The sequence below is a fragment of the Choloepus didactylus genome, chromosome 19 (assembly GCF_015220235.1).
Source record: "Choloepus didactylus isolate mChoDid1 chromosome 19, mChoDid1.pri, whole genome shotgun sequence".
Classification (NCBI taxonomy): domain Eukaryota; kingdom Metazoa; phylum Chordata; class Mammalia; order Pilosa; family Megalonychidae; genus Choloepus; species Choloepus didactylus.
In genome coordinates, this window is record NC_051325.1 from 64,186,168 (window position 1) to 64,206,410 (window position 20,243).

At 58.6% G+C, this 20,243-nt stretch overlaps 1 protein-coding gene across 5 annotated transcripts in view; it reads left to right on the forward strand.

Annotated features, from left to right (window-relative positions):
• CDH4 (cadherin 4) overlaps positions 1-20,243 on the forward strand; it is a 607,874-nt gene that overhangs the window by 522,625 nt on the left and 65,006 nt on the right. For all 5 annotated transcript variants that reach the window (XM_037812041.1, XM_037812039.1, XM_037812040.1 and 2 more), the window contains one exon: positions 6,211-6,355. In XM_037812041.1, coding sequence (XP_037667969.1) covers positions 6,211-6,355 — 145 coding nt within the window. The remainder of the gene's footprint in view (positions 1-6,210; positions 6,356-20,243) is intronic.

Genomic DNA, 20,243 nt, shown 5'->3' on the forward strand with positions numbered 1-20,243 from the left:
GCTCTGGGGTGCAGTGCTCCAGCTGCAGATGCTGGTTCCCAGGGACCCGGATGGGCCCCCCTCAGCTGGCTCCCATCGGAGCGGAGCCTGGCAAGGGGTGGGGTGGCAGGGCTGGCTTGGAGAGGAGGCGACCAGGGCGAGGGCGGAGCAGAAGCAGAGGACCCAGGAGGAAGGGGCAGCCTGAGCCAGGCCCCACAGCCGGGGGCAGGGGCCGAGCCCCCGAGGCCCGGGGACGGTGGTGCTGTGACTGCCCCAAGCCTGGGGAGCCCCTGGGAAAGGGCCTGGGAGCCTCGCAGGCCTGGGCCGGGCCATGGGCCGAGGGCCTGCTGGGTCCCTGGGAGGGGTGCAGTGCCCCCCGGAGAAGAGCAGGGAGGGGAGGGACAGGCCCGGAGCAGAGAGGAGATGGGGTTTGGGGTTAAACAGCAAGGTCTCCGTCCTCAGGGCTTGTGGAGAATCGGGGTTACGTCCTCCTGAAGCATGAGGGGGAGGTCTGGGGTAATGATTTGGGGGGGGTGTCTTTGCAGATTATACCCCCCTCATCGTTGTGACTCATCAGTGTTTTCTCACACCACCCCTGCTCTTCTGTCCCCACCTCCCAGGGGCCTTTGTGACCCCCGCCTTTCTTTGTCCCTCTGACCCCCTCGCTGGGGCGAGGCGTGAAGCTGCCCCTTTGACAGCGCTCGTCAGGGAGCTGCTGGAGCTGTCCAGGGGCTTTGCAACTGCCCTGCTGCCTTTCCCAGCCCTTGATTCCCTGGAAGCTTCCAAATGCGCCAGGAATATGGGGCGGGGGGGCTCACATCTTGCAGGGGCTGGACGGGGGCAGGGTCTCACATCTTGCAGGGGCTGGACGGGGTTGGGGGGTCTCACATCTTGCATGGGCTGGACGAGGGTGGGGGGGGCTCACATCTTGCGGGGGCCGCAGACCTGTGGCCCCCAGCAGCCCAGCCCCATTTTAAATCCCTGTCCTGGAACTCCAGGCTCAGAAAGTGACACCACGGGAAGGAGCCTGCATGGCGTCCCCACCAGGCTGTGTCTGCGCAGCCCGTCAGCCCTGTCCAGCCCTCAGACACTCATACCCCTGATGGGCTCCGGGCGGGCCGAGCCTCTCCTTGCCAGCCTGCCAGGGCCAGTGCCAGGCTGTAGGAGGAGCCTTTGCCCACAGGGGAGGGGGTGAGCATGGGCCAGACTTTGGACCCCTCATCCTGCACCCAAATTCCTGCCTAGTTTGAGAGATGCTCTCCCCAACTCCCCATGGACTTGGGCATGTGGCTCCAGATCCCAGATTTCCAAACCCCCGCTTAGGCTGCGTAACGGGTTAAATGCATCCCCCAAAACTCCCGACCACCTGGAGTGTCAGAATCCAATCTGACTTGGAAATAGGCCGTTGCAGATGGAATTAAGGATCATGACGGGTTCCTACTGGCTGAGGGTGGCCCTACATCCCCTGAGAGTTTATAAGAAGAGGGCATGAGGAGGCCGTGTGAAGACAGAGGCCGAGACGGGGGTCCAAGAGGGCCAGGGACCCCGGAAACCACCAGAAGCCCAAGAGGGGCAAGGAGGAATCCTCCCAGAGCCCCAGAAGGGACCAACCTGGCCGCCAGAGCTGGAGAGGGAGACCTTGCTGTTGTTTTAGTTAAGCCACGCAGTGGGTGGTGATTCGTGTGTGACCCCAGGAAGAGGGAGAAGAGTGGAAACGAGGGCCCTGCTCGGGGAGCCCCTCCCTCTCCATGACAGGTGCTGGGTTTAATTCCGGCCACTTCGGAGCTCTTGGAGTCAGCATCAGCTCAAATGCCACCTCCCTGGCAGGCCCCCGACGCCCCACGAAGCAGCCCCTGTCGCCCCCTGCCTCTCCCTGAGCTGAGCTCCTGGCCTGACCTGCGTCTCCAGGCCCATGCGGTGTCGAGCCCAGCGCACGGGCAGGTCCCATGTGATTCCGAGACTCAGCGTGCAGATAAAGAAAGCAAGCAACCTCGTTATGGGTTTTCCATAAGTATTAGATGTGAAAATGATAACATTCTGACTCTTTGGGTGAAACAAAATGCATAACTAAGATCACGCCCACCTGTTTCTCTCCACTTACATATGGCAGCTCTTGAAGGTTCTAGAAAGTAGCATGGCTCCCAGGTGTGGCTGGCATCTGTCTCCGGTGGCTGGCCCTGCCCCAGAGAGTAGTTCTTTGGGATCTTGGTGTGTTCCTCTCGTCACTGGCTGAGTTGGCCTTGTCTGTTGGTTTCTGTATTTCGTCGGTGTCCTGCACCCCTCACAGACTTCCTGGGCTTGGGTGGCCCCGGGTCTGTGGCCAAGCAGATAATCAGGGCTCGTGAACATTTATGAACCAGTGAGTCAGAGAAGGGAGGAGGGAGAGAAAAAGTAGGTGCAGGCTGCTCGCCTCACCAACCGCGACTCTGGGTCCCCGCGCAGCCCCCGCCCCGCAGCCCCCCAGGGCCCCCCTGCCAGGGGCCCGGAACCGCCTGCTCCCTCCCCCTGCAGGACATCCTGCTGCCCGATGGCCCAGCACCGCAGGACCTTGTCATCAGAGCATTTTGCCTCGGAACTGGCCACACAAGGAGGCCATTCGCCTGATTACATTCACCTTTTCCCAGATTGGGTGGAATGACTCCAATCACTGTGGTTGTTAAAAAGAAAACAGGCCCCTCCCCCTGCCAGGCCCCTTCCCTCCTCCTCCTCCCGGGGACCTCAACTCCGGGCCAGGAGCCCCGGTCCCGCTTTCCCACCGAAACGCTGCCCCTGCAGATGTGTGTCTCTGGGCGTCGCAGGTGAAAAATGGCTTTGCACACTTCCAGGCAGCAGCCGCCTTTAGCAAGGCCCCTCTCTGCCGCCTGGCAGGTGCCGACACCCCCTTATCTCAGGCTGCAGCCTGGGGCCTTCTCCCCCCGTTTCCTCTGGATCTCTAGACTTTCTGCTGAACACGGGCCCAGGCTCATTATTGCCCGGGGCCGCCAGCCTGCGGCTGTGCCTGCTGCTCTGACCCCCACAGCTGCCAGCTGGGCATTAGCCAGCTATGACCTGCCCGGGATGGCCACAGAACTCAGGGGCCCAGAGCAAAATGAAAATATGGGGCCCCTCATCCTACGTGTGTTAGGAATCTCAGGATAGTTCAGCAGAGCATCAAACAGAGTGCGGGCTCCCCCGGGCGGGTCCCCTGAGAAGGTGACCCTGAGTGGCTCCTCCTGAGCATGGGGCCTCCCCAGCACGGGGCCCCTCTGAGTGGGCCGTCCTGAGTGGGCCTGGGGTTGTGCCCAGGTCACACACCATGATGCCAGCCTGCGTGTGCGTCCTCCAATCGTCACACCCTCTTTTGAGCTGTCACAGTCACACCACGGTCACAGAAGCCAAAGTTGAGCACGTGCTCTTGGAGCGCATGGCCCAGGCCATTGGCCACCCTGCCTTGTGGTCACGTGTACATGGTTTCCCTTCCTGGACAACGATCAGAGCAGGGCCCCGGGCCCCTGGGCAGCCCTTGGCGAGGCTGGTGAGTGTGAAAGCACCTGGGCCTGGGTCTCCGGGCCCCTGGCTCACGCCCACCTGGTGAGAAGTGGGACGAGGCTTGTGCCATCTGAGCACATCAAGGTGGAGGCCGCGGGCCCGTTTTCCCCAGTGTCCCTGCACCTGCCGCAGGCAGCAGGGGACTGGGGGGGCCCTGCTGCCTCCCGCCTCTCCCACTGTGGCTGTGTCGGCCTGGGGGTAAGACCTGTGCTGGTGGAGGGGCCACACTGCAACCAAAGGCACCTGCTTGGACAGTCCTGCTGACGGGGCCCACACCCCAGGGAGGAGGTCCCAGCAGTGAGTGCATCCCATTCGCAGTCCAGGGATGAGCAGGACACCGGGGGGACCTGTGTTAGAGTCTGCCTGCCGCAGGCGGCCTTCTGTCCTGCCCAGTGTCCACCAGCTCCGTGGCCAAAGAGAGCGGGGAGACAGCATCATCGTCTTACAAGCCTCCCAATGATTTCGGGCACGGGTTGCTTTCAGAAAACCAACATGGACACATTCAAACGTATAAAATAGATAAACGAGCATCATCATTGGCTCTGCAAACTGACTCCCTGGAAGATTCTTTTAAGGACCGCGTAGGTAGGACAAGCTCCTGAACACTCCCGCATATCGTCAGCTTGAAAGTGACCCGTCTTCCTCGTCCGTAAGGTGTGGAGCAGGCACCGCCGGCCTCCCGGGGCCACTGGGAACATCAGAGAGTGTCCAGCGGGCAGCGGGGCCGGTGCCAGGCTGCATCGGCTGCCCGCTTCATTAACGGAGGGAGTCCTCAGAGCCCACGTGGTAACCTCCCAGGCCCACAGGGCTGCTCCCAGCCGCGTGCCCCTAGGAGCACCCACAATCGAAATGTGGAGAAGGATGCGGCTCCATGAGTGACCTTTGGCTGTGACTGTTGCAGGCGAGATGAAGAGCCTGGCCACCCTGCCGCTGTCTGGGAGAGGGACAGCCGGGGCAGGATGGGGGTCAGGGCACGTCCCGGGAGTGGAGGGCTCAAAGGGATGGCGATGGGCAGCTGGTTGAAGCAATAATGCAGCATTTCGAGATTTTTCAACATGATACTCAACACTGATGTCTGGCAAATGTACAATCCCATCTTCCGTTGTCATTTGCAGATTCCCAAGGAATCGGCCCTAATTCCTGTCATCAACAGCCCAGGCAGCCTTCCTCAGGCAAAGCGCATCTTGAGATTTTCCTTAAACACTCAAATTTGAGGCTGAAGTTCTGGGCGGGGCTGTCAGAGCCCAGACCGCGGTGCAGCACCGGTGCCCTGCTCTGGCAACCGTGGGGTGCGGCGCCTCCGTCTCCGGCTCCCTGGGGGCTCGTGGGGGGCCTGGTGATGTGTGTGGAGCCCCCTCCCCGCCCGCAGGCCTCCAGCACAGCGCCCCAGTCCTCGGCGCCCTTGGCCGCGGGGCTGCCTGGCTGTAACGACCTTGGGTTGTGGTGTGTTCAGTTTCCAGGTGTGATCTCAGCAGAGGGGTGTGGGCTGGGGACGTGGCGGGCGACAGTCACAGCCCCGTCCTGCAGCTGCAGAGTGGGCAGCTCAGACCATGGAAATGCCAGAATCGCAGTCGGGGTGCCGTCAGGGCCCCTCCCTCCCGAGGCCCAGGGAGGCTCCTTCCAGCAGCTTCCAACTCGGCAGCCCCAGGCCCTCCCGGGCCCCCGTCTCTGCCTCATCTTCACGCAGCCTCTCCTGGTGTCTCTGGGGCCCCTTCCCTTCCTGTCAGGACCCTGCCCACATTGGACTTGGGGTGCACCTTTCTCCAGAGTCACATCGTCTTAATCACACCTGCAGTGACCCCCATGTCCAAATAAGGTCATGAGGGTTAGGCCGGCAGCGTGCGTTTTGGGGGGACAAGATTCAACTTGTAACTCTTGGGGGAACCTTGGGCTAGTCCGTTTTGCTCCCAAGTCCCGATCTTCCCCCTGAAATCCCAGCTGCCCCAGGCAGCTGCTTTCTGGCAAATGTACAAACTTACCCTGCCCTGCCCCTATCCAGCCCCCCGGGGTCCCCCCGCAGACTCCGCTGCCTGCTGACCGGGACGGTCTTCCCTGTCCCCTTCTCCAGGTCCAAGCTGAAATGTCACCCCTCACAGGGGCCCCATCACCAAATTGTACCTTCAGTCTCCACTTTCTTGGTGCCCTCCCTGATCAGGAGCTGCAGGCAGCAGCTCACGTCTGGTGAAGACTAATTGGGGTCCCTCCCTGTGCCTGGGATACGTCAGGCACCCAAACTGACCTGTGACCCCAGGACCCTCCCCAGGCCTCCACCTGAGGGGCGCCTAGGAGCCAGGTGTTCCTGACCCCTCAGGAGCAGGGGTTTAGAGACCCTCCCCACGGGGAGCAGAAGGCATTCGGCACCCACTGTAGATGGGCCTCATTTGAGGCCAGAGGCTGGGAAATGGGGTGCAGCTCCTCCCCTCGCATTTGATAAGTGCGGCCAGAGGTGCGTGGGTGTGCAGGAGCAGGGCGTCCGGGGGGGCCTCGCAGGCAGCCACTTTGTCCTCTCTGGGTCCTCCTCCGTTTCTGCAGAGCACAGAACTGACCCTCGGGGAAGTCACGTGGCGTCAAGGCCCAGTGACCCTGCCCCGGGCTGCCTGCCCTGGGCCTGGGGATCTGGGGCTGCCGTGTCACACCCCCCACCGAGCTGTGTCCCCAGCAAGGGGTGGCCGCCTGGCTCTGATGGCGTCCATTGCTTTGCAGCTCAGAGCCCACGCCGTGGACATGAACGGAAACAAGGTAGAGAACCCCATCGACCTCTACATCTACGTCATCGACATGAACGACAACCGCCCCGAGTTCCTCAACCAGGTGTACAACGGCTCTGTGGACGAGGGCTCCAAGCCAGGTGAGCCCAGGGCGTGCCAGGGGCGGTGGACAGTGGCCTCCTGACCACCACGAGCTCTGGCGGGAAACAGCCCTGTGGTGGGGGGGCAGGGGGCTCGTGAGCGGGAGCCCCAGCTGCTGGGGACGGCTGCCCAGCACCCCCTCCCGTGACCAGGCACATTCCCCACACCAGGGCCTCTGCCGGGGAGACTGGGCCCGTGCTCCCGCAGACCTCATGGTCTAAGGGGACAAAAGGCAGGGTCAGAGCAGTGGAGGAAGCACTGACGATAGTGAGGTTTCCTTTAGGGAACCCATGGGGCACTCGGGGGAAGCTGGGGGGGTGGCTGTAGATCAGGGAAACCCCTTCTGTGGAGGTGACATTAAGAGACTTGAGGAGGAACAGCTGAGGAGCTGGGGCCAGTGCAGGTTCTGGGAGGGACCCTGGAAGACAAAAGCACGTGCCAAGGTCCTGGGGCGGGCGCCAGCATTGGCGAGAGGCCTGTCATTCAAGGTCGTGAGACTTCAGATTTCATTCCCAGAGCAGTGGGAGCCAGAGAGGGGCCAGGCTCCTTAGGCCGAAGAGGCGAGTCCGGCAGCTGTGGCCTCAGTTCCCCCGCACAGCTGCCCCAAGGGCCTGGCCTCCTGAAGCGTCCAGCCCAAGACAGATGATGACGACCACCATAGTGTGTGCAGGAGCTCCCTAAGCTCCTGGCATGGCTCGTCTCTCTGGTTCCCCACAAGTACCAAGAAGTAGGTGCTCTGCTTCTCCCCATTGGTGAGGAGAAGGCTCAGGCCCAGGGTGTTGGCAAGCTGCCCAGGCCGCTCTGTGCGGATGTCAGCTGAAGCCCAGCCGGGGGCACCCCAGTCCAGGGTGGCCCCAGGACCAGCAGCTGAGACACTGCCGGGGAGCATGTCAGCTGTGCACATCGCGGCTCGTCTGCAGCAGCCGAGTCACACCCTGCAGGAACAGGTTTTAACAAGCCTCCCAGCTGGGGACAGAGAAGGGGACAGGCTTCTGCCCAGCCCGGGATGCTCAGCCAAGCAGTCACTGAGGAGGGCCCTGCTGGGGCTGCCATGTGCAGCCACTAAAACACAGGATGCCTATTTACATTTGAGGTTCAGATAAACAGCAAATGCTTCTAAGCATAACTATGTTCCAAGTGACCTTTGGAATAGACTTATACTAAAAAAATTGTTCCGCCTGGAGGCTGTTTCTGCTCTAAAAACCAGGGCACAGAAACAGAAGCCACAAGCTCCAGCAGTGCCCACGGAGGGGCCGCCCGGCGTCTGAGCTCTGGTCAGCAAAGGCAAACACTTATCATCACTCAGCTGCCACCGTTGGTGGTTGTCACGGCTCCTGTCCAGGGGCTGCTCTCAACAAGGTGTCTTGCATTTTCGATTGATTGTTTTTCAGAATTGTGAGACCTGGGCAAGCCCAGTGTTGCAGGAGGGAACAGAATGTGACATTATTTCTGCCGCACCATGGGCTGCTTGTCCTGGCAGTCCCCGCAGAGGCAGGGGCGGGTGGCACCGGGCACATTAGCTCCCAGCAGCCAGGGAAACCGATGAGGCCAGGGACCTCCTCTGGGAGGGGCACGGAGCGGCCTTGGGGGGTGTGGGGGGTGCTTTCCTGTTAGCAGAGAAGTTGGGGCCTCCCTCCCCAAGACCTAGGATGCCATTTCAAGGCGCCTGGGCTTTCCTGGCCTTTCCCTCCCAAGTCAAAACTCCCATGTCTTAATTTTTAACAAATCGATACAGAGAAAGTCTTCCCAAATGTGCAACCGGCTTTAATCATTAGGATAACAAAAGCCATGAATTGCTGCATGTCCTCCTCTGAAATCCTGTAAGCCTTTAAGCCACGGAGCCCTGAGCGCCTGGAAAGCTGGCCCAGGCCTGGGAGGGGCCGGAAGGCAGGTGTCGGCTCCCCAGGCCCCCCCTTCCCACTCACCCCCGCCGCTTTTCAAGGGCTACTTTTGCACTAAATGCTGACCGGCTTTCAGAGCCCCTCAAGGGCTGGCGTTTGCGGCGCTGGAATTGGCCCTCCGAGGGTGGTAGGGACGCGGCGTCCTTGTACACAAGCCGTGATGGAGCCGTCCAGTGCCGCCACTGAACCAGCTGGGCCGTCCTTCACTCACCCCATCACGGACGCGGCGTAGCATCCAGAGAGCGGACGGCATGCCTTTCCTGAGGCGGGGGCTCCCCAAGCCTTGGAAATGGTTTCCACAATTTCTTCCCTTACAACGCTGAATCACAATCATAGAAGGGTGTTGCACAGAGCCTTTGTGGGATAAGGGAAAACTACCGCCCGAAATTAGTCATTACTCCCCAGAATGATGGGCTAATGAAGGGTTTCAGATGTAGGTTCTAATAGAAAACGTGCGGAAAGCTGTATTAAATATTGACTCAGCTGGATCAGAACCTTCCAAGGTTTGGGCAGCTCGTCTAGTGACGTCGGCAGCAGGCGCGATCGGGATCTCCAGCAGACCCCGTGTTTGCCCACCTGCCTTTCCCTCTCCAGTCTCCCCTCAGTGTCACGAAACCCCCTTTGGTGCAGCTCACCTGTTCTGTCTGCTGTCGTTCATGGTGGGGCCGAGGGGCCTGGAAGGCATGCGTGGCTCGGGGCAGCCCATCCCCAGGGGCAGAGCAGCTCTCATGGCAGCTCAGGGTCAACAGTGTCGCACACTCTGGTCACAACTGATAGATTTCCTCCATAAGCCAGTGACAGAACCCGCCTCGAGTGCTCCCACGAGGAAGGGGGTAGGTTGCTCACGGACTGGACAGTCCAGGGGTAGATGGGGCTGAAATGGAATGTTCCAAAATGTCTCTGTTGCTCAGCTCTGCTCTCCCCCACATTGGTCCCTCCTCAGGGAGGGTCTCCCCTCCAGGGCCACGATGGCTCCAGTGGATGCAGGCTTCTCCCTGGGAGCTAAGCAGCCCCAGGGAAGGGGAGCCCCTCTTTCCCGCGAGTTTCAGTGAAAGTCCCAGAGCAGTTTCCTGCCAGTCTGGCTCAGGTCACGTGCCCACCCTGCACCATCCCCACAGCCGGTGCATGGGCAGTGAGCACTTTCCAGCACAGTCCAGCCCTAGACCCCACCCCACGTCTTGTGGCCGGAGAGTGGGGCAGGGGCGGAGTCGAAGAAGGACCCCACTGCCGTCCCAGGGGGACCCAAGGAGCAGATGTGCAGCACACGAGGGCCGGACAGGGCCACTTGGGGAGTCTGTGGCACCAGGCCAGCTTGGTCCAATAGAACTCTCCGGGCTGTGCTGTCCAGTGACAGGCCCCACCATTGGTGGCCACTGAGCAGTTGAAATGCACCTAGTGTGGCCGAGGAACTGAATTTCTAATTTTATTTCATTTTAATTCATTTAAATTTAAAATTTAAATGCCCCAGGGTGGCTGGTAGTGACCGCGTTGGACAGCGCAGCTCTGGAGGATGATGTGACGTCCTTGTGGATGGGGCCAGCCCCAGGCCGACGGTCACGGCAGAGGTCACTCCTGGCCCTGGCAAGCTGTCCCCTCCGGGTGATTGTCCCAAATCCTGGATGGGGACTGGTGATCCAGGGACCATCAGAACCCGGTGGAGACTCCGCCAGTGTTCTGGATTGCAAACACGTCCTCTCGCACCCTGTGGGTGTGGCCGGCCCGGTCCCACCTTGGGGATCCTGCTCACTCCAGTGCCCACCACCCCCTATGCTAACCACACACGCCCCACCCTCTCTGTAGGGCCAACCTTGACCCCCAGCCCTGCCCCTGCCCTCCCAGGGCCCACCCTCCTCCAGCGATTACCCCCCCTCAGTCTCGTCCCCCCGGCGGGGAAGCGGCGCTTTGCACACAGGAAGCCCATGTTGTTCTCTGCCTTGGTGAGTGCCCGCCATCCGTGACAGGGCCTGACCCAGCGCACATCACTGCCTGTCAGAAGGGGTCTCAAATAAGTGCCCGTTCCCATTGAGGTCTTCTTTCTTGGCTTGGAAATGGACCCTAAGCCTCACGAGTTCGTGAATGGGAAAAGGCCGCTGGATTACTGACACCTCTCAAAGACAGATGGCTTCCTTAAAAATGAAGTTTCTTTGGTTTCAAGCTCACCAGAATGTGGAACCAAGATTCAGGGAAAACAGATGAAATGAGGTGAGGCCCAAGAGGTCTTCGCCCAGTGGTCAGTGGCGCCCTGGGTTCCGGACAGGGTCTCAGGGCCCCTGGGTCAGGGGAATGGAAGGGCCGGGCTCTGTGGGCCCCGGCCCAGCTGCCCAGGCTCCAGCACCTTTGTCTGGTTCATATATCAGGCTTCCGGGAGGGTTTCATTGGAACACATGGCTTTTAAAAAACAAACTATTATTTTGAGATACTGTAATTTCACGGGTGGATTCCATAGTAAATAATGTTGAGAGCCCATAGACCCTCTCCTAGTTCTCCCCAGTGGCCAACATCGCACAAAACCATATGTGGTGGGTGCCACCACCGGGAAGTTGCCATTAACACAGCCCGCCGACCTTATTCAGAGCCCAGGAGCCTTCTCTGCATGTGTGTGTGTGTGTGTGTGTGTGTGTGTGTGTGTGTGTGTGTGTGTGTGTGTGTGTGCGCTTACATGTGGGTCCAGGCAGTTTTATCGGACATGCAGATTCATCCCATGAGAAGGAGCCCCCCGCACTACACTTTCTTAGACACAACCACTCGCCACCCTCCACCTCCCCTATCCCCAGCACCCACTTACCATCTCCATCGCAATCACTGTGCCATTTCAAGAACGCTTTAGCAATGGAACCAAACAGTATGTGATCTTTTGGGATTGGCTTTTCCCCTCAGTATAATTCCCTGGCGATCCTTCCAAGTTGTCACTGGCATCACACATGCGGGAGCCCACCTGGATGCCCTCACTAATGGTCACACCTGCAGGAGCCCACCTGGATGTCCCCACTAATGGTCACACCTGCAGGAGCTCACCTGGATGCCCTCACCTAATGGTCACACCTGCGGGAGCCCACCTGGATGCCCTCACCTAATGGTCACACCTGCAGGAGCCCACCTGGATGCCCTCACCTAATGGTCACACCTGCGGGAGCCCACCTGGATGCCCTCGCCTAATGGTCGCACCTGCAGGAGCCCACCTGGATGCCCTCACCTAATGGTCACACCTGCGGGAGCCCACCTGGATGCCCTCACCTAATGGTCACACCTGCGGGAGCCCACCTGGATGCCCTCACCTAATGATCACACCTGCGGGAGCCCACCTGGATGCCCTCGCCTAATGGTCGCACCTACAGGAGCCCACCTGGATGCCCTCACTAATGGTCGCACCTGCAGGAGCCCACCTGGATGTCCTCTGTTCACACCTCATTATTCTGATGATGTCAGAGACAGTTATGAAACTTGCCCGAGGCCATAGGCTGCGCACACGGTGGGGAGCTGGGGACGAGGCCAGCCTCCCGGCCCCATGTGGGGAACCTGATGTGATGCACCACTGCTATGTGCAGGGCAGCACCTGGGGCACACACGGGCGGCAGTCGTGGTTTGGAAGCTTAAAAATTGTCTGTGCGATGCCCAGGCCCACAATGCAACTCTGGTAATCGAGAGCGAGATGTTGGCTAGGGGACTCGGAGATCCGTGGGACAGAATGGAGAACCCAAAGACAGACCTGCAGATTTGCCCAAGTAGATTTTGACAAAGGTGCAAAAGAAATTAAATGGGGGAAGGCGAGCGTTTCCAATAAATGGTGCCAGAGCAAAAAAATGACCGTTGGTGAGGGCATCCAGGTGGGGTCCTGCAGGTGTGACCATTAGTGAGCATGTCCAGGTGAGCTCCTGCAGGTGTGACCATTAGTGAGCATGTCCAGGTGAGCTCCTGCAGGTGTCACCATTAGTGAGGACATCCAGGTGAGCTCCTGCAGGTGTGACCATTAGTAAGCATGTCCAGGTGAGCTCCTGCAGGTGTGACCGTTAGTGAGCATGTCCAGGTGGGCTCCTGCAGGTGTGACCATTAGTGAGGGCATCCAGGTGAGCTCCTGCAGGTGTGACTATTAGTGAGGACATCCAGGTGGGCTCCTGCAGGTGACCGTTAGTGAGGACATCCAGATGGGCTCCTGCAGGTAGTCCTACTACTAGTGGCTTTACGATTACTAATAGATATTAACTTATTAATATTATTATAAATTTTAACTCAAAATATTAGTCGACTTCCCTGATTCCACTGAGTTAATTTTCATCAGGGAGGAGGCGCTGGCCAGGTGGCAGTGGGTGAGGGCCCAGCCACCACCCGAGCTGCGGGCAGGCTGCAGCGGGAATGGCACCTGTGTCCCCCCAGCAGGTCACTGGCGATGGGCACCCCAGGGCGTGTAAACTCCTGCTCACAGCTCTGTAGCCCGAGGGCAGCTCTGCAGAGGAGGAGGTGCTGGCCCTTGGCAGCTGCAGCAGCCAAAGCTGGACAGATGCCCAGAAACAGTGACGGGGATCCAAGCCTCAGCCTGACCACCTCAAAGCAGAACTGGCCTCTCCCCTGGGCAGGCCCAACATGGTGGGGCCCCCCTGCCCCCTCAGGGGTAATCCCCAAGCTGCCTCTTTCCTGGGCAGGCCTCTCCTGACATGGGGGGCCCTGCCTGAAGAAACAGGGGTGCCCCGCTTCGGGGCGACTTGTTTTCACCTGAAGCGAATGCCCGCCTGCCCCCTGGGCTCTTCGGCCAGCAGCCGCGCTGGGGGCAAGGCTGTCTTAAAAAGGCCACCCTCTGTGCCTTTGAACTCAGCCTCTGTGCAGAGAACAGCGATAGACTGGCCACAGCCGCTGCTGCTCCCTCAAGCCCCCCGGGCCGGCAGCAGTCTCAGCTTCCTTCTTTCCAAGCCTGTGGACCTTGCAGGCCTGCGGCTCCACTCAGCAACAAGAGCAAAGCCCTGACCCTGACCGTGCTCCTGCCCCTGCCCCTGCCCGTGATGGCTGGGTCTGGTGAAGAGCTGCAGCAGGCCCCGCGGGCACAGCTCGTCTGTCCACCAAGGAAAGGCCACACTAACGGGGCTCCCTCTGTGCGGGGCGTGGCTCTCAGCACTGAACACAGCAACAAACCACGTCCTACGACAGCCCAGGAGGCAGGGACTGTCGCCGTCCCGCTTTGGAGACGAGGAGGCAGCTAAGTCGGGGCACACAGCTCGTGGCCAGTGGAGGCGAGATGTAGACCTTGGTGGTCTGGCACTTCAGCCACACTGCTGGCCACAAGGCTGAGTGCGCTTGGCTGCAATCACAGAAAACCCCCCACAGCAGCTTGAACAAATTGGGATTTGGGTGAGAACTCAAAGGCATCAGGGCCACCATCTATGCAGTTTTTGCTTTCCCCTCTTGGTCACAAAACAGCTGCTGCACCTCCAAGCATCACACCCACTGTTGGGCAGAAAGGAGGAAGAAGGGAGAAGTAGAGGTTCAGCATAATTTCCGCAGAAAAACCACATGTGTGTGAGTGTGCCTCTCTGTATATGAGGTGGGCGTCTGTGCCAGGTGTGTGCAGGGCACCAGGGTGGGGGAACACAAACCCCACCCTCAGGGAGCCCGCCGTCCAACTGAGGAGCCGGGAAGTAGGTGTGCTTCATGCTAGCAAACACGACGTGGTGCACAGCCAGGAAAGGCAGGGAAGCCAGTGTCCCAGGCCACAGGGAATGGAAGTCTGTCCTGCCTCAGGCCCTTTGCATGTGCTGTTTCCTCGCCCAGCAGGTCCCCCTGCTCCTTCTGGGGCTGGGCAGGCCCCTCTGCACCCTGACTTCTCCATTAGTGGTTCTTTGGGGTCTGTTTTCACCCACATCATGTGTCCCACTTACAGTTACCCTCCTCAGTACCCAATCAGCTGCTCTGTCATCCGTCTCCACCTGAGATGGCTGCCCCTGTGGGGCATAGGCCCTCTGTCTCACTCACTGCTGGGGATCTAAGCAAGGCAAGGAGAGGCTCAGGGGGCTCTGAGGCATGAACAACACCTCAAATGTGCCCAGCCTGGTACCCAGAGCCCGGGAGCTCAGCAGTCAGTTCTGAGAGGCAGGCAGGACTGGGAGGACATCCTCAGGACGGGCACACAAGGACGGGGAGCGGCCACGCCTGGTTTGAAGAGGGTGCGAGCCTCCCGCAGGGTTCTGCAGGCAGCCAACAGCCGGCCGGGCACACGACCCACCAGCCCCTCCATCAGTGCCCGGCATCTGCTCCTCAGCCTTGTCCTTGGGTGCTCGGAACACCCCCCAGGGCGGCTTTCTGATACCCGGCTGCCCCTCAAAACCAGCCCCGCAGTTTGTGTCCTTCTGAGAGCACGTTCCGGCTGGAAATCAGAACGGCCCCCATGGCCCCCTGGCCGGAGACAGCCCAGGCCAGGCTCAGCATTTGGGACAGAACGCCCCAGAAAAGACATCTCCGTGTTGATTAGTTTTTAAGTGAAAAAGGCCATAATTGGAATCTGCTGCTTTCCCTGGCCTCTTGTAGGTGTGTGAGGGCCTATATTAAAATTTTTGAAATTAATGTCATTTTAAAATATTAAATAGCTGAGAAATCTACATGCTGCAAATGAAGTCAAAGAAACCTTCATCTATGCAACGCAGTCTTTGCTTAAATAGATGATTCTGTTAGTGGGCCCACTTATTTATTTATTTTATTTCTACGCCAGTGGAGCCCCCCGAGGCCGTCGCCGTGGACGAACGCACAGATGGTACCGGATACTTGAAAGTCATCGGAATATTAAGAATTTAAATCTTTAGCCTTGGTGATTTGAGCAGAAAGCCAATTATTGGGCTGAATTAGTTTTCAAATTAAACTGCAATTTAAGGCTTGTGAAATTAATCCTTTAAGGCGCAGGGCAGCCTTTGTACATGAATCTCTGCAAAGAACCGGCCCCGCAGCGCTGCGCGCTCTCCCCCTTACCTGTTGACACAACCAGTAAAGAGACGCCCAGCATCTCTGGCAGCAGAGTCAGAGAAAATCAAATCCCAACTTTCTGCTTTGTTTGTCTAGAAACACTTCAAGTCTTTGTACCGAAGGAGAGAGGCCTGAGGAGGCCCCCAGAGAAAGCCCCTGAAAGATGGTTTCCTTCTGTTCTATCAGCCCGTGAGGCGGGAGGTGCCCTTCATCTCCACTTCAGTGCAGACGGGTCGGGGCGAGTGTCTCCTCTGTGGGGTGGGGGGCACACAAGAGCTGCCAGTCGCTAATCTGGTCGTGTCTGCCAATTTACAAAGCAGGGCAGAGTTGGAGTAATCAGGGAGCTCATGGGTGTCTGGACTCAGATTACACCCAGCCAGAGAACCAGGGAGGGCAAGAGTGGGGGCAGACATGGGGTCCCCCAAACACGGGGTGCAGACCTTGGTGCTCCCATGTCCACAGTGCCGTGACATGGTGGGCTGCGGCACTCCCTACAGCGGACGCTCGGGCTGCCAAGCACTTGCTGGGCACCAGCCCGTGGGCAGCACCTTGCCACTCCCCCCGGGGACCCTTCAAGCCCCATTTCCAAAAGAGGAGCCCGAGTTCTGAAAGCCTGAGTGCGGGCACAGACTCGGATCCAGGACGAGCACTCCTGGTCCACACAGGGAACTTGACCTCCCAGCTCATCCCAAGGCCGGTGGAACCGTTTGGCTAGAAAGAAGGTTCCATCTGCACCTCGTGCTTTGCAGGTAGCCGGCCAATGCCTGTTCTAACCTCCCTCCTCAGCCTCAGCTTAATCCCCTTTGGGGAAAAGCTCCAGGGCTCCCAGGGGTTTCCCATCCTCTGGAACGGTCCTTATAGCACCCCAAGGTCAAGCCTGTTGGGCACTTGCCCACCATTTCCATGTGCCTTTTAGCATTCCTCTAGGTGTGTCCGGAGACCACGGCTCAGTTACTGGGATGCTTGTCCCCAGGTCTGCCCAGCCCCAACGAATCCAAAGGCCCAGGGAGGGGCCTCGAACAGGGCACGGCAATCGGCATTCATGGCGGCACCTGAGACACGCACGCACCTGAGAACCCAGCCGGGGGCAGGCCTGTCCGACGAGCTGCGGCGATGTTGCCAATCAGGAGCCCGGGGATCCCCCAGACCTCAGATCCCTGGGCCTCACATCTGGCAGCTGCTGAAGGGAGGACCCCATTCCACCACCGCATCCGCCCCATCTGAATTGGAAACCTCCTCATAAGGCAAAGCTCAGGGGCTCACGTCTCCACTCTGGGTCTTCAGAGCCTCCTGGCGAGGCCGTCGCTGGCAGCCGGCCCCAGCTCACTCAGGGTTTCCCTGGGAGAAGAACTGCAACTGCACCATGTGCCAGCGTAGCCATGGGCCAAGGGGCAGGATCTGGAGCACCATGAGGATCCCTGAGGCCCGTGGGCAGGCGTGGAGGCTCCTTCCCCGCCGCTGCAGCCACAGGCTGTGTCTTCGACACCCCAGCCCACTCGGCCCACGCAGGATCCGAGCATCTGACTCAGCACCTGGTCTCGGCAGATAAATGCAAAAAAATGTCAAGCGCATCGTGGGTCTGCAGAGAAGAAGCAGGTGTCAGGGACGAGGCGTCGCATCCGTGGCCTCCCTGGGCTGCCAGCAGCAGTGAGGGTCGGGGGGCAGCTCCCCAGGTGAGTGCTGAGGTGGGATGGGGCCCTGTCAGGACCCGTGGGTCCACGGGGAGCTGTAAATTCACTTCTCTGCCTGGGGAGCAAGAAAGCTGGCAAGTTGGACCGTCTGCAGCCACGATGTTGTGCAGAGCTTGACATGTTGCCTGGGAAGGACACGAGAATGCGATGCTGGGTGGTCGTGGGGTACCAACGGGCAGAGCCGAGCGTGGCTCTAAGGCCCAAATCCCAGAGCCTGTCGCTGTGGCCTTATTAGTAAAGACACACAGTGTGGCGGGGGGGGGGGGGGGAGTCCCTCGACAGCAATGCGTCCGCTTCCTGGGGCTCACAGGGGCAGTGATTCTCTCTCTACCTGCCTTTACCCGACTCCCCGAAGCCCGGCCTTCTCCGGTGAACAAGCACCCCGTGGTGCCCCGTGGGAGAGGCGTACTGGAAAGCACCCATGAGGCTGGGGCCGTTGCTTCTGGAGCTCCTAAGGCGGTATTTTTACACGTCAGACTCTGTTTTCAAAGCTCTCGGGAGCCTTGTTTAGGCACGTTTCTCAATTTGTAAAATGAGGCTCAGCCCCTAATTTGGGGACAGATGGGGATTTCTCAATGTGAGCTGAAAGCTGTTGCCCCAGCACTCCTATTGGTGCACCCCTAGAGCCTCCTGGATGAAGAGCTCTCCTTTGTCCAGTGCCCCTTGGGCCCCCGTCTGGCCTGCGCCCACGCCTATGCAGTCCCACCTCCCGCCATCGGCTTCCACCACCTGGAAGGCCACCTGCTTGGACCTCGTCTGCCCGAGCCCCAGGGACCCCTGAAATGGAGATTTTCCAGCCTTCAGTGTCCTGAGCGCAGCTGGCTGTGTGGCCCTTCCTGGTCTCCCTCTCCCCCCTGCCTCACCAACTGTGAATCCGGGTCTTCCGCTGGGGCTCAGACTCCTGTGGCCGAGCTGCCCACTGGGGGCCCCTGGACAGCCGTAGCAGTGCCACCCCCACCTCAGTCCTCCACTGTCCTGGGGCCCGCCACCACCCAGAGCACCCCCTTCCCCCACCCCGGGTCCCACCTCTTCCCCGGGTCCCTGGCGGGAGGGGGCCGCAGTGGTGGAGGTCTCACCCCCCAGCTGTGAGTCACCAATCCGTCTGCAGATGGAGAAATGGAGGCCCTGCCCTGAGTGCCCCGTGGTGCCAGTGAGCAGGTCTGGCTGGGCCTGGGGCTGGGGTGGGTGGGGGAGGGTAGAACTAAAATGAGCAAAGCATGATCCCTTCTCTGAGGGAAGTCCCTGACATGGGGAACAGCGCTGGGGTGCCCCAGCGTGGCGTGGGCCCAGGTCCAGCGGGCTCCATTCCTGGCTGTCGGTGCAGTGGTTGCCCAGTGGCCAGTCTCTCCAGGGACCCCTGCTTGGCGCCCACTGGGTGTTCAGTAAATACTCCTGGAAGGCCCCGTGTCTGCCCGCGGGAACCACGCTGTTCTTCGGCTTTCTGGGGCAGCCGTAACCAAGTGGCCGCTGCCTTGGCAGTGTCACACAACTGGAACCCTCGTTCCAGCCTTCCCGGCAGCCAAAGCCAGGGCCTCCGCGTCCTGCCTCTTCCAGCTCCGGGGGGCTCGTGGCCGCCTCGCCCATCCCTGCCTGTCCCTGCACGGCCAGTCCCCTGTGTCTTCTCTTCTCTGTGACATGAGTCACTGGATTTGGGACCCACTGGGGATCCCAGGATGATCCCCAGATCCTTCCCTTAATTGCTCCTGCGAAGACCCTTTTCTGTGGCCGTCTGTCAGTATTTCCTTGGGACTCACTCTTAGATGCGCACATGCTGAGCGGGCACGTTCCTAAGGCTTCCCCAGAGCCTTGCAGCCCACTCCCCGCTGGGGGCCGTGTGGCTGGGGTCCCGGCCCCCAAACTGTTGCCACCATTACATGCCGTCAGCATTTTAAAATAGTTGTTGCTCATTTGGCATGAGGAAAACGTCTTCTTTTCAGTCCTTTGATCAATAATAAAGTTCATCTTAAAAGGGGGGAGGAGGAGGGAAAAGGGCTTCTTTGATCAAGATTTAAAATCCAGGGTCCTTGACTCAAAGTCTGTGCTGGCAGCCACGTCAGGCTGTGGGATTCCAGAGCTTTCTCTGCTTTGTACTCTTGGAACAAACGCGTTAGTTACTGTGAATGTGTTTTATTTTTACAGTGGGTCTCAGTTGGTTTTGTTTTCCTTTCCTTGGCTGCTCAGGCCACCAGTGCATTGGTTTGGCTTAAACAGTGAGAATTTATTTGCTTACAGTTTTGAGGCTAAAAGAAAGTCTAAACCAAGGCGTCCTCAAGGTGACGCTTTCTTCCCAAAGGCTGTGGCGTTCTGGGGCTGGCTGCCGGCCATCCTCCGTCCTTAGCTCGTCACACGCCAGGCACATGGCGGCGTCTCCGGGGCTCTCCCGTCTCTTCTGGGTTCCGTCGATGTTTAGCTTCTTTCTTCCTGTGGTGTTCTCTCTCTCTCTCTCTCCCTCTCTCTGAATTTCACTCCAATTAAAAAGGACTCCAGTAAGAAGATTCAGACCCATCCTGACTGGGGTGGGCCCACACCTTTGATAAAGTAGCATCATCAGAAAGTCCTATCTACAATGGGTCCACACCCACAGGAATAGAGTAAATTTAAGAACATGCTTTTCTGGGGTACATGCAGCTTCCAAACACCACAGGTTTTAAAAAAGCAGACTCCTGAGGTTAGCAAAAAAAAGAGGTGTCTGCTTAGATGTATCGTGTTTTTGTAATTAGCTGGAGCCCCAAGAGCAGCTGTTATTGCCAGTGGGTTGGACTAGAGCTACCCTAAGGCCAAGGAGGGTGCCCCAACCCGCCCTCCCTTTTCTGGACAGGGACTCTTCGGGGAAGGGGGGGAGGGGAAGGCGCAGATCAGTGGTGGGTTCTTTTCTCTCTTTCTCTCTTTTTATTAGAGGAGTTATAAGTTTACAGAAAAATCATAAAATAGTTTCTATATACTACTCTATTATTAGCCCCTTGCATTAGCGTGGTACATTTGTTACAATTCATTTTGTAATTGTACTATGAACTATAGCCCATGAGTTTACAGTAGGGTTCACTATTTATGTTGTGTTGTACAACCCTATGGATTTTTTTTCTAGTTACATGTACAATCTAAAATCTCTCCTATTAACCATATTCAAATTTTTAACTCAGTGTTAATTATATTCACAATGTTGTGCTACCATCATCACTAACATCCATTACCAAAACTTATCCATCACCCCAATAATTTGCTTATTCTAATTATTTTGCTTATTCTAAATATTTGTCCTTTTGCCTCTGGCTTATTTCACTCAACATGATGTATTCAAGGTTCATCCATGTTGTCGTATTCCTCTTTATGGCTGAATAATATTCCCTGGTGTGATT